Source organism: Lepus europaeus, chromosome 10 (assembly GCF_033115175.1).
Source record: "Lepus europaeus isolate LE1 chromosome 10, mLepTim1.pri, whole genome shotgun sequence".
Classification (NCBI taxonomy): Eukaryota; Metazoa; Chordata; class Mammalia; order Lagomorpha; family Leporidae; genus Lepus; species Lepus europaeus.
Genome location: NC_084836.1, coordinates 69,698,582 through 69,718,944, shown reverse-complemented (window position 1 = coordinate 69,718,944; position 20,363 = coordinate 69,698,582). Strand labels below are relative to the sequence as shown.

Here is a 20,363-nt window from a genome sequence, read left to right as displayed (position 1 = left end):
AAAATCCTCTCCTAATGTTAAAATGTTAATAGATCTACAAAATCGCTCTCCTTTTGGCTCTACCCAGTATCAGCTGGCTTGCAAATGTTACTTTAGCAAATAAAAATACTTGGCAACAGCTTTACTTAGAACCTAGGATCCCATTAAATAACTGAAAAGTTCTATGGGAACATGATGCCAAGAGGCTGCCCAACACCAGGATAAACACAGCACCCATGACATTCTGAAGAACTCCCATGGAGGAGGAAGGATCTGGACCACTGTAAACTCACCATAAGTCAGAGTGTACACGGGCTTGCCTGTCACGTCCAGCGCAGTCAGACAGGAGCACTTGGCCTGCGTGGTGCCCCAGCGCTGCAGGGCAGACTCCAGGGCAGGCGGCCAGTTGCAGATGACTCCCAGGGGCTCTCCCTTCACAGGCGTCATCTGCCGCCCCTCGGGCTTGGGCTGGTTGGGGTCTGGCTGAGGTACTGTACCAAAAAAAACAAGAAATAAGATGAATAAGGACAAACACCAGGTAACACAACTCAAGGCCTCCATTTCCAACTAGATCTCCTTTTCCTCTTCATCTTTTTCTCATTTAAACTCACTTTGAGAAAAGAAAAGTACATGTTAGAAAGGGAAATCCATAAACTTGGCCTCATTTAATTGCCTGACTGTAAAATCACATTCAGCATGCTGAATCCAACAAGCAAATCCCAACGCCAATGAAGACAATCCCTGTCCATGTACAAAAACACAAAGGACAAATTTCTTTCTAGCCATGTCATCAACTGTAGTAAACTTGTTTAGATACATAGGCAAACTGATTGACCTGAACCTCCCTTGCCTCCTCTGTAAGATGGGAACGACACCGGCTACACTGCAGGGTCATTATCATGACCTTCCCAGTATCCGCAGCTTGGTGCACCTCTCAAACAGCTGACCCCTTTGCTTCCTGGCAGGCTCCTACTTCACCTTTCCCTGGACTCACCGCCAATGGCACATTCTTGGCAAACCACTCCCAACTATTCTGTGAGAAGTCTCCTCCTTCTGAGGGCTCCCCCAGCATGTGGCAGTCTGCTCTTAGCAGAGCTCTGAGGCTCCTGCATGGCTTGTCACTCTGTGGGCTCCCTCTCACACCACTGCCCCAAGAGGCTTCGAGCTTCCTCAGAGAAGGGGGAGTCTTGTTCCCCCAATGCCTACAGTGCCTACTGCATACAGATTGCTCAACAGTGTTAGTTGAATTAAACTAAATTTTGGGGAAAAACTGCTAGATTATTAACATCATTCCAAGAATCAGAGGTGGGTCATATTTCATATTCTTTCCTACAGATAAAACTCAGTCCTGGGGCCGTGCTGTGGCGTAGCAGGTAAAGCCGCCACCTGCAGTGCCAGCATCCCATATGGACAGTGGAAGATGGCCCAAGGGCTTGGGCCCCTGCACCCACATGGGAGACCCGGAAGAAACTCCTGGCTCCTGGCTTCAGGTAGGCCCAGCTCGGGCTGTTGCAGCCATTTAGGGAGTGAACTAGCAGATGGAAGATATCACTCACTCTCTCTCTGCCTCTGCCTCTCTGTAACTCTGCCTTTCAAATAAAAATAAATAAATACATAAATAAATAATGTCCTTGTAGCTTCATCTCAGGCCAGTGCAGCTGCTAAGGGCATCCGGGGAGTGAACCAGTGGACAACAGGTCTTGATATCTCTCTCTCTCTAATTGTCTTTCATATAAAACAGATCTTAATACAGATCAAAACACTAAAGCCTTTTTAATTTTTCTACAATGAACTACATTGAATGTTTATTAAAATAATAAAAAAGCAAAAATATCTCTACATTTTCACGGCAGGAAAGGTAATTTACACATGAAAATGTCAAGTATTTACTGAGTGCCAATTATGTGCAAGGGTGTGAAAAACACTGAGAAAATAGATGCTGCTCAGATTCTTTGAACAAACATTTATCATGTGCCTAATAAGTGCCTAATTATGCAAAGAATGCAGAGTCCAAGCCCTCAAGGAATATGAGGGCAATGAGGGATGGGGACAGGGGGTGGAGAGAGGCGCACAAGCGCGCGCACACACACACACACACACACTCACTCAGAACCAAGGCCAGAATGACATGGGCTTATTCCTTTCCATAAAAGCTTCTGATAGGGGCTGGTGCTGTGGCGTAGCGGTGCGAGTACGAGTCCCAGCTGCATCACTTCCTTCCGATCTGGCTCCCTGCTAACGGGCCTGGGAAGGCACGGGACTATGGTCCAAGTCCTTGGGTCCCTGCATCCACATGGGAGACCTGGAGGAAGCTCCTGGATCCTGGCTTTGGCCTGGTCCAGCCTCAGCTTTTGTGGCCATTTGGGGAGTGAATCAGTGGATGAAGATCTTTCTCTCTCTGGCTGTGCCTTTCAAATACATAAAATAAAAAATCTTAAAATAACTAACTAGCTAAATAAAAGCCCCTGTTAGGGGCCTGCATTATGATAAACAGGTTAAGCTGTCACCAACAACACTGGCATCCTATGAATGCTGGTTCCTACTGTTCCACTTCTGATCCAGTTCCCTGCTAGCGTGCCTGGGAAGGCAATAGAAAATGGTCCAAATGCTTGGGCCCCTGCTACTCACGTCAGAGACTTCGACGGAATTCCAGGCTCCTGGCTTTGGCCTGGCCAGCCCCAGCCACTGAAGCCATCTGGGGAGTGAAACAGTTGATGGAAGATTGGTCTCTCCCTGTAACTCTACCTTTCAAATCAATAAATACATCTTGGTGGTGGTGGTGAGCTTCTTTTTTTGATTTTTTTTTTATTATATCTTTTTTTTTTTTTTTTTGGACAGAGTGGACAGTGTGTGTGTGTGTGTGTGTGAGAGAGAGAGAGAGAGAGAGAGAGAGAGAGGTCTTCATTTACTATTGGTTCACCCTCCAATGGCTGTTGCGGCCGGCACACCGTGTTGATCTGAAGCCAGGAGCCAGGTGCTTCTCCTGGTCTCCCATGCGGGTGCAGGGCTCAAGCACTTGGGCCATCCTCCACTGCCTTCCTGGGCCACAGCAGAGAGCTGGACTGGAAGAGGAGCAGCCGGGACAGAATCCAGCACCCTAACCGGGACTAGAACCCGGGTGCCGGTGCCGCAGGTGGAGGATTAGCCTAGTGAGCCATGGCGCCGGCTGGTGGGGAGCTTCTGTTAGGTATATCCATTACCCAGATTCAATATCCAGCTTTAATAATTATCAAAAGGCCACTCTCATTTAATCCATATTTGCATCTACTCCCCTCTCATTTTCCCCTATTAAATTCTTTTTTTTTTTTTGACAGGCAGACTTAGACAGTGAGAGAGAGAGAGAGAGAGACAGAGAGAAAGGTCTTCCTTCCATTGGTTCACCCCCAAATGGCCACTATGGCCAGCGCACTGTGCCAATCCAAAGCCAGGAGCCAGGTGCTTCCTCCTGGTCTCCCATGCAGGTGCAGGGCCCAAGGACTTGGGCCATCCTCCACTGCACTCCTGGGCCACAGCAGAGAGCTGGACTGGAAGAGGAGTAACTGGGAGAGAACACGGCACCCCAACCGGGACTAGAACCCGGGGTACCAGCGCCAAAGGTGGAGGATTAGTCAAGTGAGCCGTGGCGCCGGCCTCCCCTATTAAATTCTGAAAATCATGACTTCATCCATAAATTTTAAAAAACAACTGAATTAATCAATTGCTGCCTAAACCACTTCCTCTGTGAAGCCTTCCGTAACTACAAAGATGGAACGAATTTCTTCCCTTCTCCAAGTTGCCTGTATCTGCTAAAACATACTAGATCAACTATGCTTCCATCCACAGCAGAGTACTCAAAAAAAGTCTGTAGAGAAGTGAAATGAAGGACTGGCACTGCAGTGTAGTGGCTGAAGCTGCTGCTGTTGGCACTGCCATTCCATATCAGAGTGGCTCTTTGAGCACTGGCTGCTCTGCACCTGATGTGACTGTTTGCTAATGCAACTGAAAGGGACAGAAGATCTTAGAAATAGAAGTAGGAGGAGGGGGAGAGGGAGAGGGAGAGGGAGAGAGGGGAAGAGAGGAAAAGGAAGAAGAAAAATGGACTTAAGATTTAGAAATCCAAAACATTTTTCATGAATTTTTGGAAGATGGAGTTATGCATGGATTTCAGAGATTCCTTTTTATACCAAAATAAACTTCTTTTAATTCCATTTTATATAATATTTTTGAAAAAAAAAAAACTTATTTGAAACTTTTGAAAAAATCTTATTTGAAAGGCAAAGAGACACAAAGAAACAGACAGAGAGAAAGCTCCCGAACGTTGGTTCACTTCCCAAATGCCCACAACATCCAATACTGGGCTAAGCTGAAGGCAGGAGCTAGGAACTCCATCTAGATCTCCCATGTGGATAGCAGGAACCCAATTATTTCAGCCATCACTGCTGCCTCCCAGGGTGCAACAGCAGGATGCTGGAGTCAGGACTCAAACGCAGGTACTCCAATACGGCACGCAGGCAATGGAACGGCTAAGGAAAATGTTCGCCACTCCAGAAACTTTTTAGAGTACCCTTGTATATATTTTAGTATTGGCCTAACCTGTAAATAGCATGAAGGAAGCAACTACATTTTAGTAAATCTTTGGATCTCAGCATCTACCACATTTTCTTTTATTTATTTGAAAGGCAGTTAGAGAGAGAGAGAGAGAGAGAGAGAAAGTCTTCCATCTTCACTCCCTGAACGGCCACCACAGCTGGAGATGGGCTGGTCCAAAGCCAAGAGAAAAAGATTCTTATGGGTCTCCCAGGTGGAGGAACCTAAGCACTAAAGCCATCTTCTGCTCCTTTCCAAGGTGTATCAGCAGGGAGCTGGTTTGGAAACAGAGCACCTGGGACTCGAATGGGCGCCCATATGGGTGTTGCAGTTGGTGGCTTAACCCACTACACCACAGTGCCAGCCTCCACCCCCCACACTGTCTGACAGAGGACAAAAATATATGTGTTGCTTCACTGGTTAAATGAAAGGACTATGTTATATGAAAAAAAGGACTGGGCAAGCTTTTGAGGTCAAACTTGATATATATAGCCTAGAAAAATGCCAAATATAAGCAACTTTATTTTTAAAAAGACCACCATTCTTCTGATGGATTTATTTATATATTTGAAAGGCGAGGCAAAGGAGGGAAGACATACAAAAAGAAAGAGACATGAGAGCAAGAGAGAGAGAGACACCTTTCACCTGCTGGTTCACTCCCCAAATGCCCGCAACAGGCACCTCTGGGGCAGACAGAAGCCAGGAACCAGGAGCTCCACCCTGGTCTCCCACATGGGTAGAAGGGGCCCAAGTACCTGGGCTGTCTTCTGCTGCCATCCTAGGCCATGAGCAGGAAACTTCTGATGATGAGATGCTGGTGTCACAAGTATCGCTGGGCCACAATGTCGACCCCTATAAATAACTTTTTTTTTTTTTTTTTTTTTTTTTTGACAGGCAGAGTGGATAGTGAAAGAGAGAGAGACAGAGAGGAAGGTCTTCCTTTTTGCCGTTGGTTCACCCTCCAATGGCCGCTGCGGTCAGCTCATCGCGCTGATCCGAAGCCAGGAGCCAGGTGCTTCTCCTGGTCTCCCATGGGGTGCAGGGCCCAAGCACTTGGGCCATCCTCCACTGCCTTCCTGGGCCATAGCAGAGAGCTGGCCTGGAAGAGAGGCAACTGGGATAGAATCCGGTGCCCCAACCAGGACTAGAACCTGGTGTGCCAGCGCCGCAAGGCAGAGGATTAGCCTGTTAAGCCATGGCGCCGGCCTTAAAAGTTAAGTTGGGGCCAGTGCTGTGGTGCAGCAGGTTAAGGCCCTGGCCTAATGCGCCGACATCCCATATGGGCACCGGGGTAGTCCCAGCTGCTCTTCTTCCAATCCAGCTCTCTGCTATGGCCTGGGAAAGCAGTGGAAGATGACCCAAGTCCTTGGGCCCCTGTACCCGCATGGGAGACCCAGAGGAAGCTCCTGGCTCTTGACTTCAGATCGCCACAGCTCTGACCGTTGCGGCCATCTGGGGAGTGAACTAGCAGATGGAAGACCTCTCTCTGTCTCTAGCTCTCTCTGTAACTCTGTCTTTCAAATACATAAATCTTTTAAAAAAAAAAAAGTAGTTGGGATAGGTTTTTTTTTTTTTTTTTTTTTTGACAGGCAGAGTGGATAGTGAGAGAGAGAGATAGAAAGGTCTTCCTTTTGCCGTTGGTTCACCCTCCAATGGCCGCTGCGGCCGGCGCATCTCATCTCGCTGATCCAAAGACAGGGCCAGGTGCTTCTCCTGGTCTCCCATCGGGTGCAGGGCCCAAGGACTTGGGTCATCCTCCACTGCCTTCCCGGGCCACAGCAGAGAGCTGGCCTGGAAGAGGGGCAACCGGGATAGAATCTGGCGCCCCGACCGGGACTAGAACCCGGTGTGCCGGCACCGCAAGGCGGAGGATTAGCCTGTCAAGCCACGGCGCCGGCCTGGATAGTCTTTAAACTCTAAGAGTACATTTCTAAGATAGTTCCATGAGGCATAATTCTCTCTTTTTCTTCTCCTGCTTGCCCTCTGTACCTTTCAACTGAGATCTAAAATATAAATAATTCTTCGCAGGAAAAAAGGCAGAGAACTTTTTGATTCTGTGAATTAAGAACTATACTTTGCCACTCTGTAACCCTACCTGATACGCAGTAATTAGTTAAGAAATATTTGTTTAATATATGATTTTGGCATTTTTACTGCTACCTTCCACAATTTCTTCAGAATCATCCACAAAAAATTCCTTTAAGGGAGGTCTTTTGGGTCGTTTCAGAGTATTGAGAAGCTGCTGGATTTTTGTGGATACTCGGCTATTGACAGGAACACCTATAAGGGAAAAAATGCTGTTAAAATTCACTGATCTCAAGAATATTTCAATTCCTCAATTTCCTCAGGATTTTTTATTTCTAATGCTGTTTGGCCTCTGACCATACCCTCCTGCTACTCCAGATGGGACAATTAGGTACAAATATGTAGGTGACAAATTGCATGACAGCAGAGCACAAACAAGTTAACACAGTAGGTAAGGACTTCCCCTGATCTCCCTCTTCTCTTAAAGTGCTTTCTTTGGCCACCTCTGGCTTTTGGTTCAAGGTATCTTTGGGAAGAGCTACGTGTGAACAAATGTCAGTGCTGTCTCTGCAGACAAGGGAAGGGGGCACTCAGGAAGACTCGTTAGTGAGCCAAATGCAACGTGGCTCTGCAGCTACCACACAGGCCGGTTAGGAGCTGCTGCTGACACTGTGAATTGTCCCAGTTTCACTTATACTCCACTCCCTCATCAGCCATCAAAAAGATCCCCTACCATCAGCTGTATCCATAAGGCTGGACCTGTTGGCTCCTTTGTGCATGCCTTTCACTATCCCCGAGGGGGGCAGGTCAATATTTGCTGGTCGTGTGGAGGAAGTTGAGGAGGAGGAAGAGGTAGTTGTGGTGACATCAGGGGGAGCAGAGAAATTCTCTGAGAGGGGAAAACAATTTAGAAATATATTACATAGCAGCAAAAACAAGAGCCTTTAAATTCTTTTTTTTTTTTTTTTACCATAGACAAAAAGAGAAATAGGACATTAGATCTTATAAAACAATATTTTAAATCAATTTACACTGGTAGATCAATGGGAGAACAGGTGGTTAAGCCAGGGCATATCAGCTTTCCAAAATTATTATTTTTAAGACTTGGATAACCTCAATAAGATCAAATCACATATGCAATGTTTCTCAAAAACAGTATTTTCTACACAGAAACCCCAATGCTATAAAAATCATCATAATAAAACTTGCAAGTGACTTCGACATAGAGCCAAAGTGAGAAAGAGCATAAGTGGCTATTGATATCCTAGGCTCCTAAAAATTTCTTTATGATTATGGTTTGTTCTCTTTTACTAAAAACCAAAATAGTGTCTTGGGAGTGGATCAGACCACTTAAGTTTCCAAGAGAAGAAAAACCAGATAAATCTATTTTAATTTTTACAAGAAAACATCCCAAAGAGATAATCAGAGAAATGAACAAAGTTGTATGTTTAACCTTGCTCACTCCCTCAGTTTTTATGGTAGCAAAGAGTTGGACAATACTTAAGTGTCCAACAATAGAGGAATGGCTAACTAACCCTGGACCTAGTCAGGCAATGGCATACCTTGAAATCATAAAAATAACACTGTGAACATAGTAACAATGATATAAAAGATGTTCCTGACACACTGCTAAGAAAGCAGCTTATGAACATTATGTTCAGGACAATTTCATTTTCAGAAAATCAAAACCAAAACCCGAAATATAGAAGAAAGTGGTAACACTAAAGTATTATCTATGTGATGTGGGATTATAGATTATTCTATGTGTCTTTTACCTGCATTTTTGAATTTTTCTATCAGGAACATGGATTATTTCTGTCATAGCAAACATCCAAAAAGCAATAATGTTGCATAAAATGGTTATCTGTCACTAACTGAATCAATAATGTCTCACTGAGTAGTAGAAGCAATAGACAAATAGTGGTCAGATGAAACCTTAACAAAAAACCAGATTATTCGGGCATTAGGACAAAATATGTTACAAGTGAAATTGCCCCCAGTAGACAAATGTGGAGATAGGAATTCACCCAGCATGGCTCTTTGGCAGACCCTCCACAGAAGAGAGGTGAACACGCACACGTGCCTGGAGTGGCTGAGGAGGCTCGGTGAGGGCCTGGGCAGAGCCAAGAGCGCATGCTAAATCACTAACTAAAGGCACCTGGCTTCCCAGTGTGGGCAAAGACACCCTCAGGATGGCTTACTTTCTTCAAAAAGTCCAGCCTTGAATGGAAGATTTTCCAAGATTTTCTTTGCAAAAATCAATTAAGAAAATAAATGCAAAAGGTGACAGAAGTTAGAGATGAAAATTAAGACAGCAAAACACAATTGACTGTTGAGGGAAAAAAGGGAGATACATAACATACATAAAATGCTGAGCTACATTACTTAGTGTAATTTGTACCAAACAATTAAATGAAAGCACAGATCCAAGCTACATCTTTATCTACAGATGTCACAACTCCTTAAAATACACACACACACACACACACATAAAGCAGAGGCAAGCAAAAGCTAAACTGCACAGAGCAGCAGCAGCAGCAGGCGGCAGCTCATGGGGCACCAACATCCTCAGGCAACACACTCCAGTTGCAGCAATACCTCAGCAGCAAGGACAATAAACCCGGTCTTTATACGAAGACAAAAGAGTCTCACTGATACTGGCTTAGTGTAAAATTTGGTTGCATGGAATGCTTTTTTGTTTGACAGGATGTGGACGACAATCCTGGGATAATCTATGAGATGATATATTTTAACACTCTTAAATCTATGTAATAGTCCTCAAAGGGGACAGCACCACATTATGACTGGTGTTATACCTTGCAACTTGAGTATTGCTGATGGAAACAGCTATGGCTTCAGGTGGGCAGCACGGTGCACCGAGAATGCAGATGGTGCCTATCATTCCAGTAACAAATGTATTGCTGGTGTTTCCTTCTTTGCCTCATTGACTGTCAGGTTCTGATTCTAATTTTTCAATCATACTGAAAAACCTAATACAAATTATAGACTATTTCCTGGACACCGGGAGCCAAATGGAACATAATTTGGGCTTCTTGGGTAGATCCAGCTCCTACCTATTCGAGTATTGGCAAATACATCAGCTAGAGACCCACTGGTTCCTTTGACCTCTCCATGGGACAGCGTAGAAGATGCAGATGAAGAAGTGGACGATCCCTGAATTGAACGGTTGATCCAGGACTCGGCATTCTGTAAGCTCTGTTGCAAGGCAGCAGAGAGCGCAGCTTGGCGTCTCAGAGAGCCCTCATCCTCAGAGGCCGAAGACGTGTCTGTGTGGAATTAGAAAAAAACAAGTTCTCGATCCTGCCTAGAACAGAGACTTTTCAGTTCTTGCTCATCGATCACACATTCAATTTTGACACCAGCAAAACATTCGCATTCTTAAGGTAGATTAATACATAAAGTTTCTTGAGGAAAGTGTATGGACCAAAGCCTGCAAAAATAAAATAGCCTAACTTTACAAGTAGTTTTAAGTTCGTGTTTTAAAACATCCTTTAAGAGCTAAACTTCTCTCACTGGTTTTCTGTTCTAAGCTTAATCAAAACCTAAGTTCTTCTATTTTATCTACTTTTATTTAAATAACACTGACTCTTTTTTTTAAAGATTTATTTTATTTATTTGAAAGGCAAAGTTACAGAGAAAGAGGTAGAGACAGAGACAGAGATAGAGACAGAGACAGAGACAGAGAGAGAGAGAGAGAGAGAGGTCTTCCATCCACTGGTTCACTCCACAAATGGCGCATCCAAAGCCAGGAGCTTCTCCTGGGTCTCCCAAGTGGGTACAAGGCCCAAGGATTTGAGCCATCCTCCACTGCTTTCTCCGGTGCATTAGCAAGGAGGTGGATCAGAAGTGGAGCAGTTGGGACTCGAACTGGTGCCTATGTGGGATGCCGGCATTACAGCCTGGGGCTTTAACCCACTGCGCCACTGTGCCAAAGTTCTGGCCCCAGCACTGAAATTCTTATATATCTTCCTCAGTTTCCTTGTTTCGGGCTGCTTCTCTGACTCTGAAAAGTTATCAGTCTCTTCTTAAAAGGGAATGATAATGATTAATAGGGAGATAAACAAAAGTCATTCTTGCTAAAATGTATGTGCCAAACAGTGAGCTAGGTGTTGGGGAACTGAAGTGGGAAAGGGAACAGCCCTTGGCCTGGAGATGTTCAGGCTTTGTGGAAATGCAGCCGATAGATCTGGATTGTGTGACACAGTTAAGTGTCCCAAATCTTTAAGGAGAGAACCCAGCATCTGGGTTTCTTCCCTTAATTCTCAGCTGGAGGGGCCGGTGCTGTGGCATAGCGGGTAAAGCTGCTGCCTGCAGTGCTGACATCCCATATGGGGGCCTGTTCGAGTCCCGGCTGCTCCACTTCTGATCCAGCTCTCTGTTGTGGCTTGGGAAAGCAGTAGAAGATGGCCCAAGTCTTGGGCCCCTGTACCCATGTGAAGACCCAGAAGAAGCTGCTGGCTCCTGGCTTCAGATTGGCGCAGCTTCGGCCGTTGCAGCCAACTGGGGAGTGAACTAGCAGATGGAAGACCTCTCTCTCTGCCTCGCCTTCTCTGTCTGTGTAACTCTTTCTAGTAAATAAATAAATCTTTAAAAACAGAAATTCTCAGTTGGAGAAGAGCTGTGAGAACTTCACTGCTGTCTGTATCTGGCCTGCCTCTGACTTCAGGAAAATAGAGCTTAAATTAGAAAAGCATATTGGGGAGTGGGGGAAAAAAAAGTCCAACTGAATATAGGGAGGCAAAAGCTGAGGGAAACAGAAGTCAGGAATTTTTCTAGAGCTCTAAGTCATATGAGGTGTACAAGCTAAAGGGGGCAATTAGTCTGACCATCTTTCTAAATGAATTTTGGGGATTATAATATATGACCTGTGAGTTATTCATTCAAATTTTTGGAAGTTAAATATCCTGTGTTAGTCCTGCACAACACTTTCCTCTAACTCAGGTGAAACTTTAGGTCCAAGTCTTGCTTTGGTTCTAAGAGCCAAAAATAACTAAGGGAATAGGACCTCACAATAGGAATGAGATCTACAAAAGACAAAAGATCAATCTAGGAGGCAACCTGTGCTGGTCTTGGGCAAGAGCGAAGTCACAGCCATCACCTTACCCTTGCCTTCTTGCTCTGCACTGCCTCCAGCTTATGACCTCATATTGAGGGAGATTTGCATCCCAAGGGTGATGGACTATTCCTGACTGTTTTAAATGTACTATCCAACCGCAATTGTACCAGGACCTTTGTCATGTCCTGGGGATTCTAAGACATATGAGCACCTATGAGACAGTGAAGGTTTATGGTACAGTACAGTAGACACCAAGCCCACAGACAACTGTGAGAGAATATAACAGATGCTATGGAACAGGCTACACAAGGGGTTCCACAGAGAGTACACGGACTCTAAGTAAATGGAACAAAGACTGTGAGGAGGTAAAGGGTGAAAAAATGAACCTGAAGAGGAAAACACTGACTAGATTCCAAACGGATGAAGCAATGAAGCTCCTTGAAGGATGAAGAGATCTAGAATGTAAAAAGGAAAATACAAAGTAACAGCATCTGTAACCCTTTATGTAAATAAAGTTTTCTGTACAATTTCCAGAAAATATTCTTTTTTTTTAAAAGATGCATTTATTTACTTGAAAGTCAGAGTTACACACAGAGAGAAGGAGAGGTGCAGAGAGAGAGAGAGAGAGAGAGAGAGAGAGAGAGAGGTCTTCCATCTGCTGGTTCACTCCCCAGTTGGCAACTACAGCCGGAGCTTCTTCCAGGTCTCCTGCACGGGTGCAGGAGCAAAAGGACTTGGGCCATCTTCCACTGCTTTCCCGCGCCATAGCAGAGAGCTGGATTGGAAGCAGAGCAGCCGGGACTCGAACAGGCCCCCATATGGGATGCCGGCACTGCAGGCGGCGGAGGGGAAAGATGGTGGACTCACAGGAACAGGTGAATCTGAGTAAGTATTTTCAGGGTCACACATTTCAGAATCCCATAAACTTCCCTGGATTTATAGGCTTCCTTCAAGACTGTGCCATCTATTTTAATTTGTGCAAGTTTAAAATCAGAATAACCCAATTTCCAAAAGATAGTAAAACCAGTCTTTTTATGATTAGGTTTATGGAAAATTGGCTTCATTATGTTTCTGCATTGGATCAATTATGTAATTTTGCGAATTGCTTCAATTCAATTACCTAATTTTCCTGCCTGTTCTCCTCAGGATGTTTAAGGACTTAAACCGTGGAGTGGCTCAGAGTAGTGGAAAAAACATGGCTTTAGGGGCAGTCTTCCATTTGAACTCTGGGTCCTAGTGTGGCAGCTAAGTGACCTGGGAGTACAATCACCCACCCCTAAGAGGGGGGATCTGCTTGTTTGTCCACTCAGCAAATATGACCAAGTACCACACTAGTTGATGGGAATCAGATGACAAGCAAGAACACATCGTTCCTACTGTCAGATTTCAGAACCTTGTGTCTTACTGGAGTTCAAGGAAGGCACTCCAGGAACTGAGACCACAGAAGACCCCCCGAGTAAGTGGGAGTTAGTTCTGAGGGGCACAGAGGCAGTGGAGAGAGCAGTACGAGGTAGAGGGGGCAGCGTGAGAGTGTAGAGGGAACAGAAAAGTAAGGTTCATTGACAAGGTAGCTGAAGTGCAGGCTGCAGAATTGACAGTGACCAAAAATGAGAACAAGCAGGCAGCAATGTTTTGCTCCGGGTCTGGTGAGACACCTCAGGAGTCTTTCTTCTAACTACAGCGGAAACCACGGAAGAGGACAACGGACAGAAAGCACCTGCAGCAGGCCTGGCATACAGCAGCCAAAACATCAGTACCCCTTCTCCTCCTCACGATACAACCATTAGAAGCAGGGGAAGGGGGAGAGAATGCTGGGGCCAGTGTTGTGGTGTATTGGGTAAAGCTGCTGCCTACAATGCCAGCATCCCATATGGGGGCTGGTTCCAGTCTCAGCCGCTCTACTTCCGATCCAGCTCTCTGCCAATGCACTTGGGAAAGCAGCGAAAGATGGCCAAGTCGTTGGGCCCCTGCACCCATGTGGGAGACCTGGAAGAAACTCCTGGCTCCTGGCTTCGGCCTGGCCCAGCCCCTGCTGTTGCAGCCATTTGGGGAGTTAACCAGCAAATGGAAGATCTCTCTGTTTCTTCCTCTCTGTGTAATTCTTTCAAATAAATAAATTAATTAATTTTTAAAAGGGGTGGTGGTAGTGGTTTTATTCCTTTTTGATTTGCAACATGTGGAATTTTCCTTAAGAATAACTAAATGGCTAATTCCTTCCTATAAACACAAAAGAAAAAAAGACAGAAATTGACTAAAAGTTGGCAGAATAAAAAAAAAAAATGCTATGCCAATCATGCAACTTGAGAAAGGGGATGATTGCTATGAATAAGAAAATGTGGAAACCACACATAATTTTTTTCATAATATACATTTTTATGAACCTCTTTAATACCCCCTCATATGCATGGATTTTTAAAAAAATGTTTGCATCATAATAATCTTCTAATTTCATTTCCCATGAGATTCCTGAAGTCCCATTGTAATACCCAGTCCAGTACCATGCACACGTGAGTCCTATTAGGTAAAAGGATTTCCTCAAGCCAGCGCCGTGGCTCAACAGGCTAATCCTCCGCCTTGCGACGCCGGCACACCAGGTTCTAGTCCCAGTCAGGGTGCCGGATTCTGTCCCGGTTGCCCCTCTTCCAGGCCAGCTCTCTGCTGTGGCCAGGGAGTGCAGTGGAGGATGGCCCAAGTCCTTGGACCCTGCACCTGCATGGGAGACCAGAAGAAGCACCTGGCTCCTGGCTTCAGATCAGCGTGGTACACCGGCTGCAGCGCACTGGCCACGGCGGCCATTGGAGGGTGAACCAACCCAACGGCAAAGGAAGACCTTTCTCTCTGTCTCTCTCTCTCACTGTCCACTCTGCCTGTCAAAAATTAAAAAAAAAAAAAAAAAGGATTTCCTCAACAGTCATCAGCACAAGCAAGACTGTCTGACCTGGGGCAAACCACTTGGTGTCTGTGAGCCTCGTGGTTTGCTCATCTCTGATGAAATCTGCCCTGGTCACAGGGCCAAGTGCTTACCAGCAACCAGTGAGGCAGGACGGCCCCAGGTACGTGAAAGCCCTTCGTGTGCTATTCCATCAAGCACAGCTAAAGTGTGTTAAACGCAATATTCCAGTCTCTTCATGGACATCGTTTCCACATACAGAAGAACAGAGGGGTACATTTCTCCTTGTCTGCCGGCCCTCTGGGTTATAAGCAGGGCCCTGGTAAGCCAGACATGCAAATGTAAGCTCCATTCTACCAAAGCCAGTCAAAATAGCTGCTGTGCTGCAGGGTCACTGGGCGGCCTACTTGGTTGCCCATGTCCCTTCGGAATGCAGAAACAGCTAAGTCCACGAGGGTGCAGAAAAAGCTCAGACGGAAAAATTACAGGCTGTAGTCTCTGCATTGTGTTTTTCCATATGAATGAGTAATAGAGTTACACAAAGAACCCCTATAAAGCGAGAGCTGAGGTAATTGCCTCATGACATTAGTAAATGAGTTCAGCGCATAGAGAACTGGATGGCAAAAGCTCAAGCAGGCTGAAAAAGGCTCTGAAAATGCCACAGACGCTAAAGGAGCCACAGCTCACTACCAGCTTAGAGAAGTTAACTTTTCCAATCCACGACAGAAATTAGGGCACCCATCAATAAGCAAAATGTAGGTACACTGACATCTGATTACTTGAGAGTGATTTATGAAATGAGCAAAAAGACAAATTATTTCCCATGCCAAAATATTTACCATATTTTCCAGATTGCATGATACTATAAATGAAGCCAAGATTTATGACACATTTTATTCATCAGGTCCTTATTAAATCTCTCCAGAAACAGGTCTACACTTTTATCATTTCAGTAATACAGTTGTATGTGGAGTGCCTCTCAAAGCTGCCTGGCTAGTGTGCTCCAGGAGTGAACCATGAAACCAGGCTCACACATATGTGGAGCGGGGGCCTGCACCTGGAATGTGCTTTAGGGTATCTCAGATGTGTTTCCAGGGCTACATCTCTGCCCTCCCGGTGCTAGGCTGGAAACGGTCCTGGGAGATAACAATGCAGGATTAAACTGCAACGGGCATCAGAGACAGCCAAGTCTCTTAACTGGCAGCTCTAAGAAGCTGGGCGAGAACAGAACCTGAATCCTAATGTGGGAACAGCAAATTCCACTCGCTAAAATGAAAGGTGCTAACAGAAGCCTTATGACATAGTTCCTCCCACACCTTTTCACTAGAGCAAAGTATTTGTCATAGGCATGTGGGTAACTCTTGAATGAGAGCATCAAGATGTATTTCACGTGGGGGCTGTGTGACAAATCACCATGAAGGCTGTGCTTCATGCTTCTTCCCGCTGCAAGAGAATTTCCTGCCACCTGACAACACAGATGTCCCCAGCAACACATCAAGGTCTCCTGACTATTATCAGAGATCCCCAGAACAGGAGATGTGTGGCTGGGGAGCTGTGGTACTACTCCATCCTGCTCAATACACGTGTCATGGAATTACTGAACACATAAGGTGATCAGGAACATTAGGACACATCTCCAAGGCTGCAGACAGTGCAGGACACCGGTGTTTAGAAACACAGGGGCCTATAGTAACTCCAAAGGACTGTGGTCTCATTCAAAAACGAACAGTTGGGATTTGTTTTCAGAGCCGGTAAATTCCCCTCAGGCAGTGCCTTTTATGAAAGGGGGCAGAGGAGGTTTCCAGTCTTTCTGGGCATTCTCAAGATCCTTTGCTGCGCTCTCACACTTACCCCCAAGCCATGAGGGCAGCCTACTTACTCTGGAGAGGATTGTTTCCAGCGCTTCATGTCACACTGCCCCCTACCCTTTGTCATTTATTGCAACTGAACCCTCAGCCACACTGCAGCAGAATCTGCCAAGAAGGAATCGCCAGGAAACTGAGCCCCCTTTGTCACGAGGATCTAACTTGTGCTGCACTGATGGGGAAGGGAAACCATCCAAGATTCTCAATGAGCGGGTTTGAAACATGGACATTATAGGCACAAAATGTCTTACTGTGATGGTCTGCTAGAAGTACCCTGTGTTACATTTTGAAGAAACACTTGAAGCCACAGAGCTATTTCTCTTTCAAACACATTGACACCACAGATGTGAAGGGAAAAAAGCACACACAGTTAATGAGCCCACAGCACACCCCCCAATACTTTGAGAAGTTAGACAGAACCTAGGAGAAAACTATTCTCATGAACCTGGGTCAATGAACAACAGCTCAACAACTTGACAGTTGTGAGTAACAGTCAACCACAGCAGTGCAACCCTCCCAGGAATCTCCCTAAAAACACAGTTCAGTAGTTTAGATCATAACAGAATGGGGAAACTTTTCCCCAAAGAGTTCGTTAGCAGTAACATGACAGTAGGGAGACAGCCATGATATTGAGGTTCTGAAATAGATTTCATAAATAGGTTTCATATTATGTTTAGTCTAGGAGGTCTCATATCAAGATCTTGTCAGGAATTTGATCTAAAAAATTTGTTTACATTTTAAAAAACCCTGGGAAAGATTCTGCATAGAATCTTTGTTCAAGCTGTTCCCCAAATAGGAAGCTACAATGCCCAGGTTTACTTTAGGAGATCAAGGACTCCAGGTCTAGTGAGTATGGATAAGGTAGGCACCCTGTTCCCCCCCACTGAGTTGGAAACCCCAGGATAAAGGGTGGATTCTTGAAAAAACAGAAGTACCTACAAAATATACTAACACATACAGAAAAGCATCCTGATTTACATTTTTCTGATCTCTTACAACTCAGCATGACTGTTCTCCCATAATCTCTGATGATACACAAATTCTGTCCCAAGACCACCTATCCTGTGACTGCTGCCCCCATGAAGCACCTGCCTTACGGCAGTACATTAATGAAAATGGCTATGTAACCACAGCACAAGTTTGCCCTGATTCTTTTTCAGCCTGTATTTACATGAGTGCAAGGAAATACTGGGATCCAGAAGGAAGTCACATGGTGTATTTCTGAATGGAGTTTGTGAGTGGACAGTGACAACTGCACCCTTGCAGAGTGTGCTCTAACAGATCCCTGACGGTGCAGTCTGCTCCCACCTGGGAAAGAAAAGCTAGAACTCACTTCAGGAACAGCGAGGTGCATCCATCAGAAAGGAAAAGTTCTGATAAACCTACCAGGAGGGGTGCAGGTGTCGGCAGGAGACTGGACAAACGTGGACCGCCGTTTAGTTGGCATGGGCAAAGCCATTTTCTGTTCTTTATGCTTTGCCAGTGCAGCCTGAACTGCTTCCGTGTGGATATCTGAAAAATTAAACATTTGCATTTGTTAGCTCCTGGCTCTGAAAAGTGTCCACCACTGTGGGCTGACCTATCACTGCCTCGATAGACAGAAAAGGGAAAAGGGCTGTTCAGGTGATTTTTATCAGTTGATTTACACAAACTGAAACAAAAACTAAAAGTAGCTACAAAAGGGATCAAGGATAATTTCTCCTAGGAGGAAAAGGCAGTCCAGAACAGCTTTGTTAACTACTTAACATCCCAGAAAAGGAGCTGACCGCCAGGCACGCAGCAGGAGAGCCCGGAGTCAGACGGGTGTTGTACCAGGCCGGGGTCCCGTCCCTAAATGGACCAGGTGCTGTGTAGAGCCCAGAGGAAAAGAAGCCTGGGATTTGTTTAACTCTATGAAAGAACACTTAGTTGAAACCCCTCAGTTCTATGCCACAGAAACACAAGACTGATTCTGATACCGACAAACATAAAGGCAGATGTTACTTGTTTGCCACTTTGGTCACCAAAGAATTCAGCTCTCCCTGGATGTGTGACAGGAATCTCAAAATTAACATATCTAAACAGAACCCTTGATTATTCACCCCAACGCCAAAACTCCCTCTGTTACTACAAAATAGGATCATACTGTACACAGTCTTTTATATTCTGCTTCAAAAAAAGGGGGGTGGGGAGAACTCTTACAAAATCCTACTGAGCTAGAAAACAACTGAGGTGGCATCCTAGTTCACACCAACCTCCCGTCCACACCTGGGCACAATTCACATGCAAACTTCCTTCCAAGCCTCTTGTGCTAGGTAAACGGGCACCTTAGAGACAAGAACAATGAGATGCTTTGAGGAATTTAAACTCTGAATCAAAAAACTGCAGGTACTAGAGTCACCTCAAGGCCAGTGTGCTAGAAAGGAGGTCTTTTCTGCACTTCCAGGCTGAGGTCCTCAGAGCTCCCTCTCCCTTTCTAGGGATTTCTCAGTAGTTCTGTTCCAGTTCCAGCTACTGGAGGAAGCCGGGGACAGGCCCCATTTCTTGGAACCAAAACCACCTTCACTAACCCAACTAGTAACACCTCACCGTGTAAATATAGACCTACAACACAATTTTAAATTAATTTCACTCTATGAGTGTGCCATATTTATATAAGCCATCTGTTATCAGATATAAGGTTATTTCCATTTTTTTTTGCTACCTTTCATAACAACAACAATTCAGTATTTTACCTTAGGACATGTCTAGTTCCAACAAGTGCTGAAATCACAGTGTAAGTATTTATCTTTCCTAAGAACAGAGATTTGTCTTTTATATAATCACAGTACTTTTACCAAAACTCAGAACCTTAATGGTGTCACAAACTATTATTTAACCCACAATTTACATTCCAACTTCGACAACTATTTCAATGTCCTTCATATAGTTTCTCCATCCTTCCTGGCTTAGGATCTAACACAAGATCACAAATTTATTTACTTGCCCTGTCCCTATATTCTAATCTGGAACCATATCTCACACTTTCTCTTTTATGGTCTTGAAATTTTTTGTACAGTTATGTTGTAAAATATTCTTTAATTTTGGTTTCTTTGATATCTCCTTATAACTAGTTTCACGTTACATATTTTGGTAGGATTCTCATCATTAAAACATGATTGTCAGAAAGTATATGCCTCATTACAGGTGGCCTAACATTGATTACAAAGTTCATAATTTTAGTTAAAATGGTATCTGCTAAATTAATCCACTGTAAAATGACCATTCGGGGCCAGCGCTGTAGTGTAGCCAGTAAAGCTGCTGCCTGCAGTGCCAGCATCCCATATGGGCATTGGTTCGAGTCCCGGCTGCTCCATTTCTGATCCAGCTCTCTGCTATGGCCTGGGAAAGCAGTGGACAATGGCCCAAATCCTTGGGCCCCTGCACCGGGGTGGGAGACACGGAGGAAGCTCCTGGATCCTGGCTTCAGATCGGCACAGCTCTGGCTGTTGTGGTCAGTTGGGGAGTGAACCAGGGGATGGAAGATCTCTCTTTTTCTCGGCCTCTCTTCCTCTCTCTGTGTAACTCTGACTTTCAAATAAATACATCTTTTTAAAAAATCACTATTCACCCCTTTGTGATTAGTAATTTATGAGGGAATACTTTTGAGACTATGTAAATGTTATATACCCCACCAACCATTCATCCATTAATTTTATCATCCATTGTTGGACTTCTGGCTGAATCAATTATTATTATAATGGCTATGGTGACTTTGATTCTTTTTTTTTTTTTTTTTAGACAGGTAGAGTTGGACAGTGAGAGAGAGAGAGAGAGACAGAGAGAAAAGTCTCCCTTTTCCATTGGTTCACCCCCCAAATGGCCGCTACGGCCAGCGCACTGCACCAATCCAAAGCCAGGAGCCAGGTGCTTCCTCCTGGTCTCCCATGGTCTCTGCAGTACCAGCATCCCACATATGAGTGCCAGTTTGAGTCCCGGCTGC

At 45.0% G+C, this 20,363-nt stretch overlaps 1 protein-coding gene across 3 annotated transcripts in view; it reads right to left on the bottom strand.

The window, feature by feature from the left end:
• The window catches only part of DIP2B (disco interacting protein 2 homolog B), a 240,773-nt gene that overhangs the window by 69,729 nt on the left and 150,681 nt on the right, over positions 1 to 20,363 (bottom strand). The window contains exons 4-8 of one of the 3 annotated variants that reach the window (XM_062203677.1): positions 17,789 to 17,914; positions 9,645 to 9,857; positions 7,304 to 7,459; positions 6,703 to 6,825; positions 273 to 470 (exon numbers count right to left, since the gene is read on the bottom strand). In XM_062203677.1, coding sequence (XP_062059661.1) covers positions 273 to 470; positions 6,703 to 6,825; positions 7,304 to 7,459; positions 9,645 to 9,857; positions 17,789 to 17,914 — 816 coding nt within the window. The remainder of the gene's footprint in view (positions 1 to 272; positions 471 to 6,702; positions 6,826 to 7,303; positions 7,460 to 9,644; positions 9,858 to 17,788; positions 17,915 to 20,363) is intronic. The other 2 variants (XM_062203678.1, XM_062203679.1) reach the window with 2 other exon arrangements.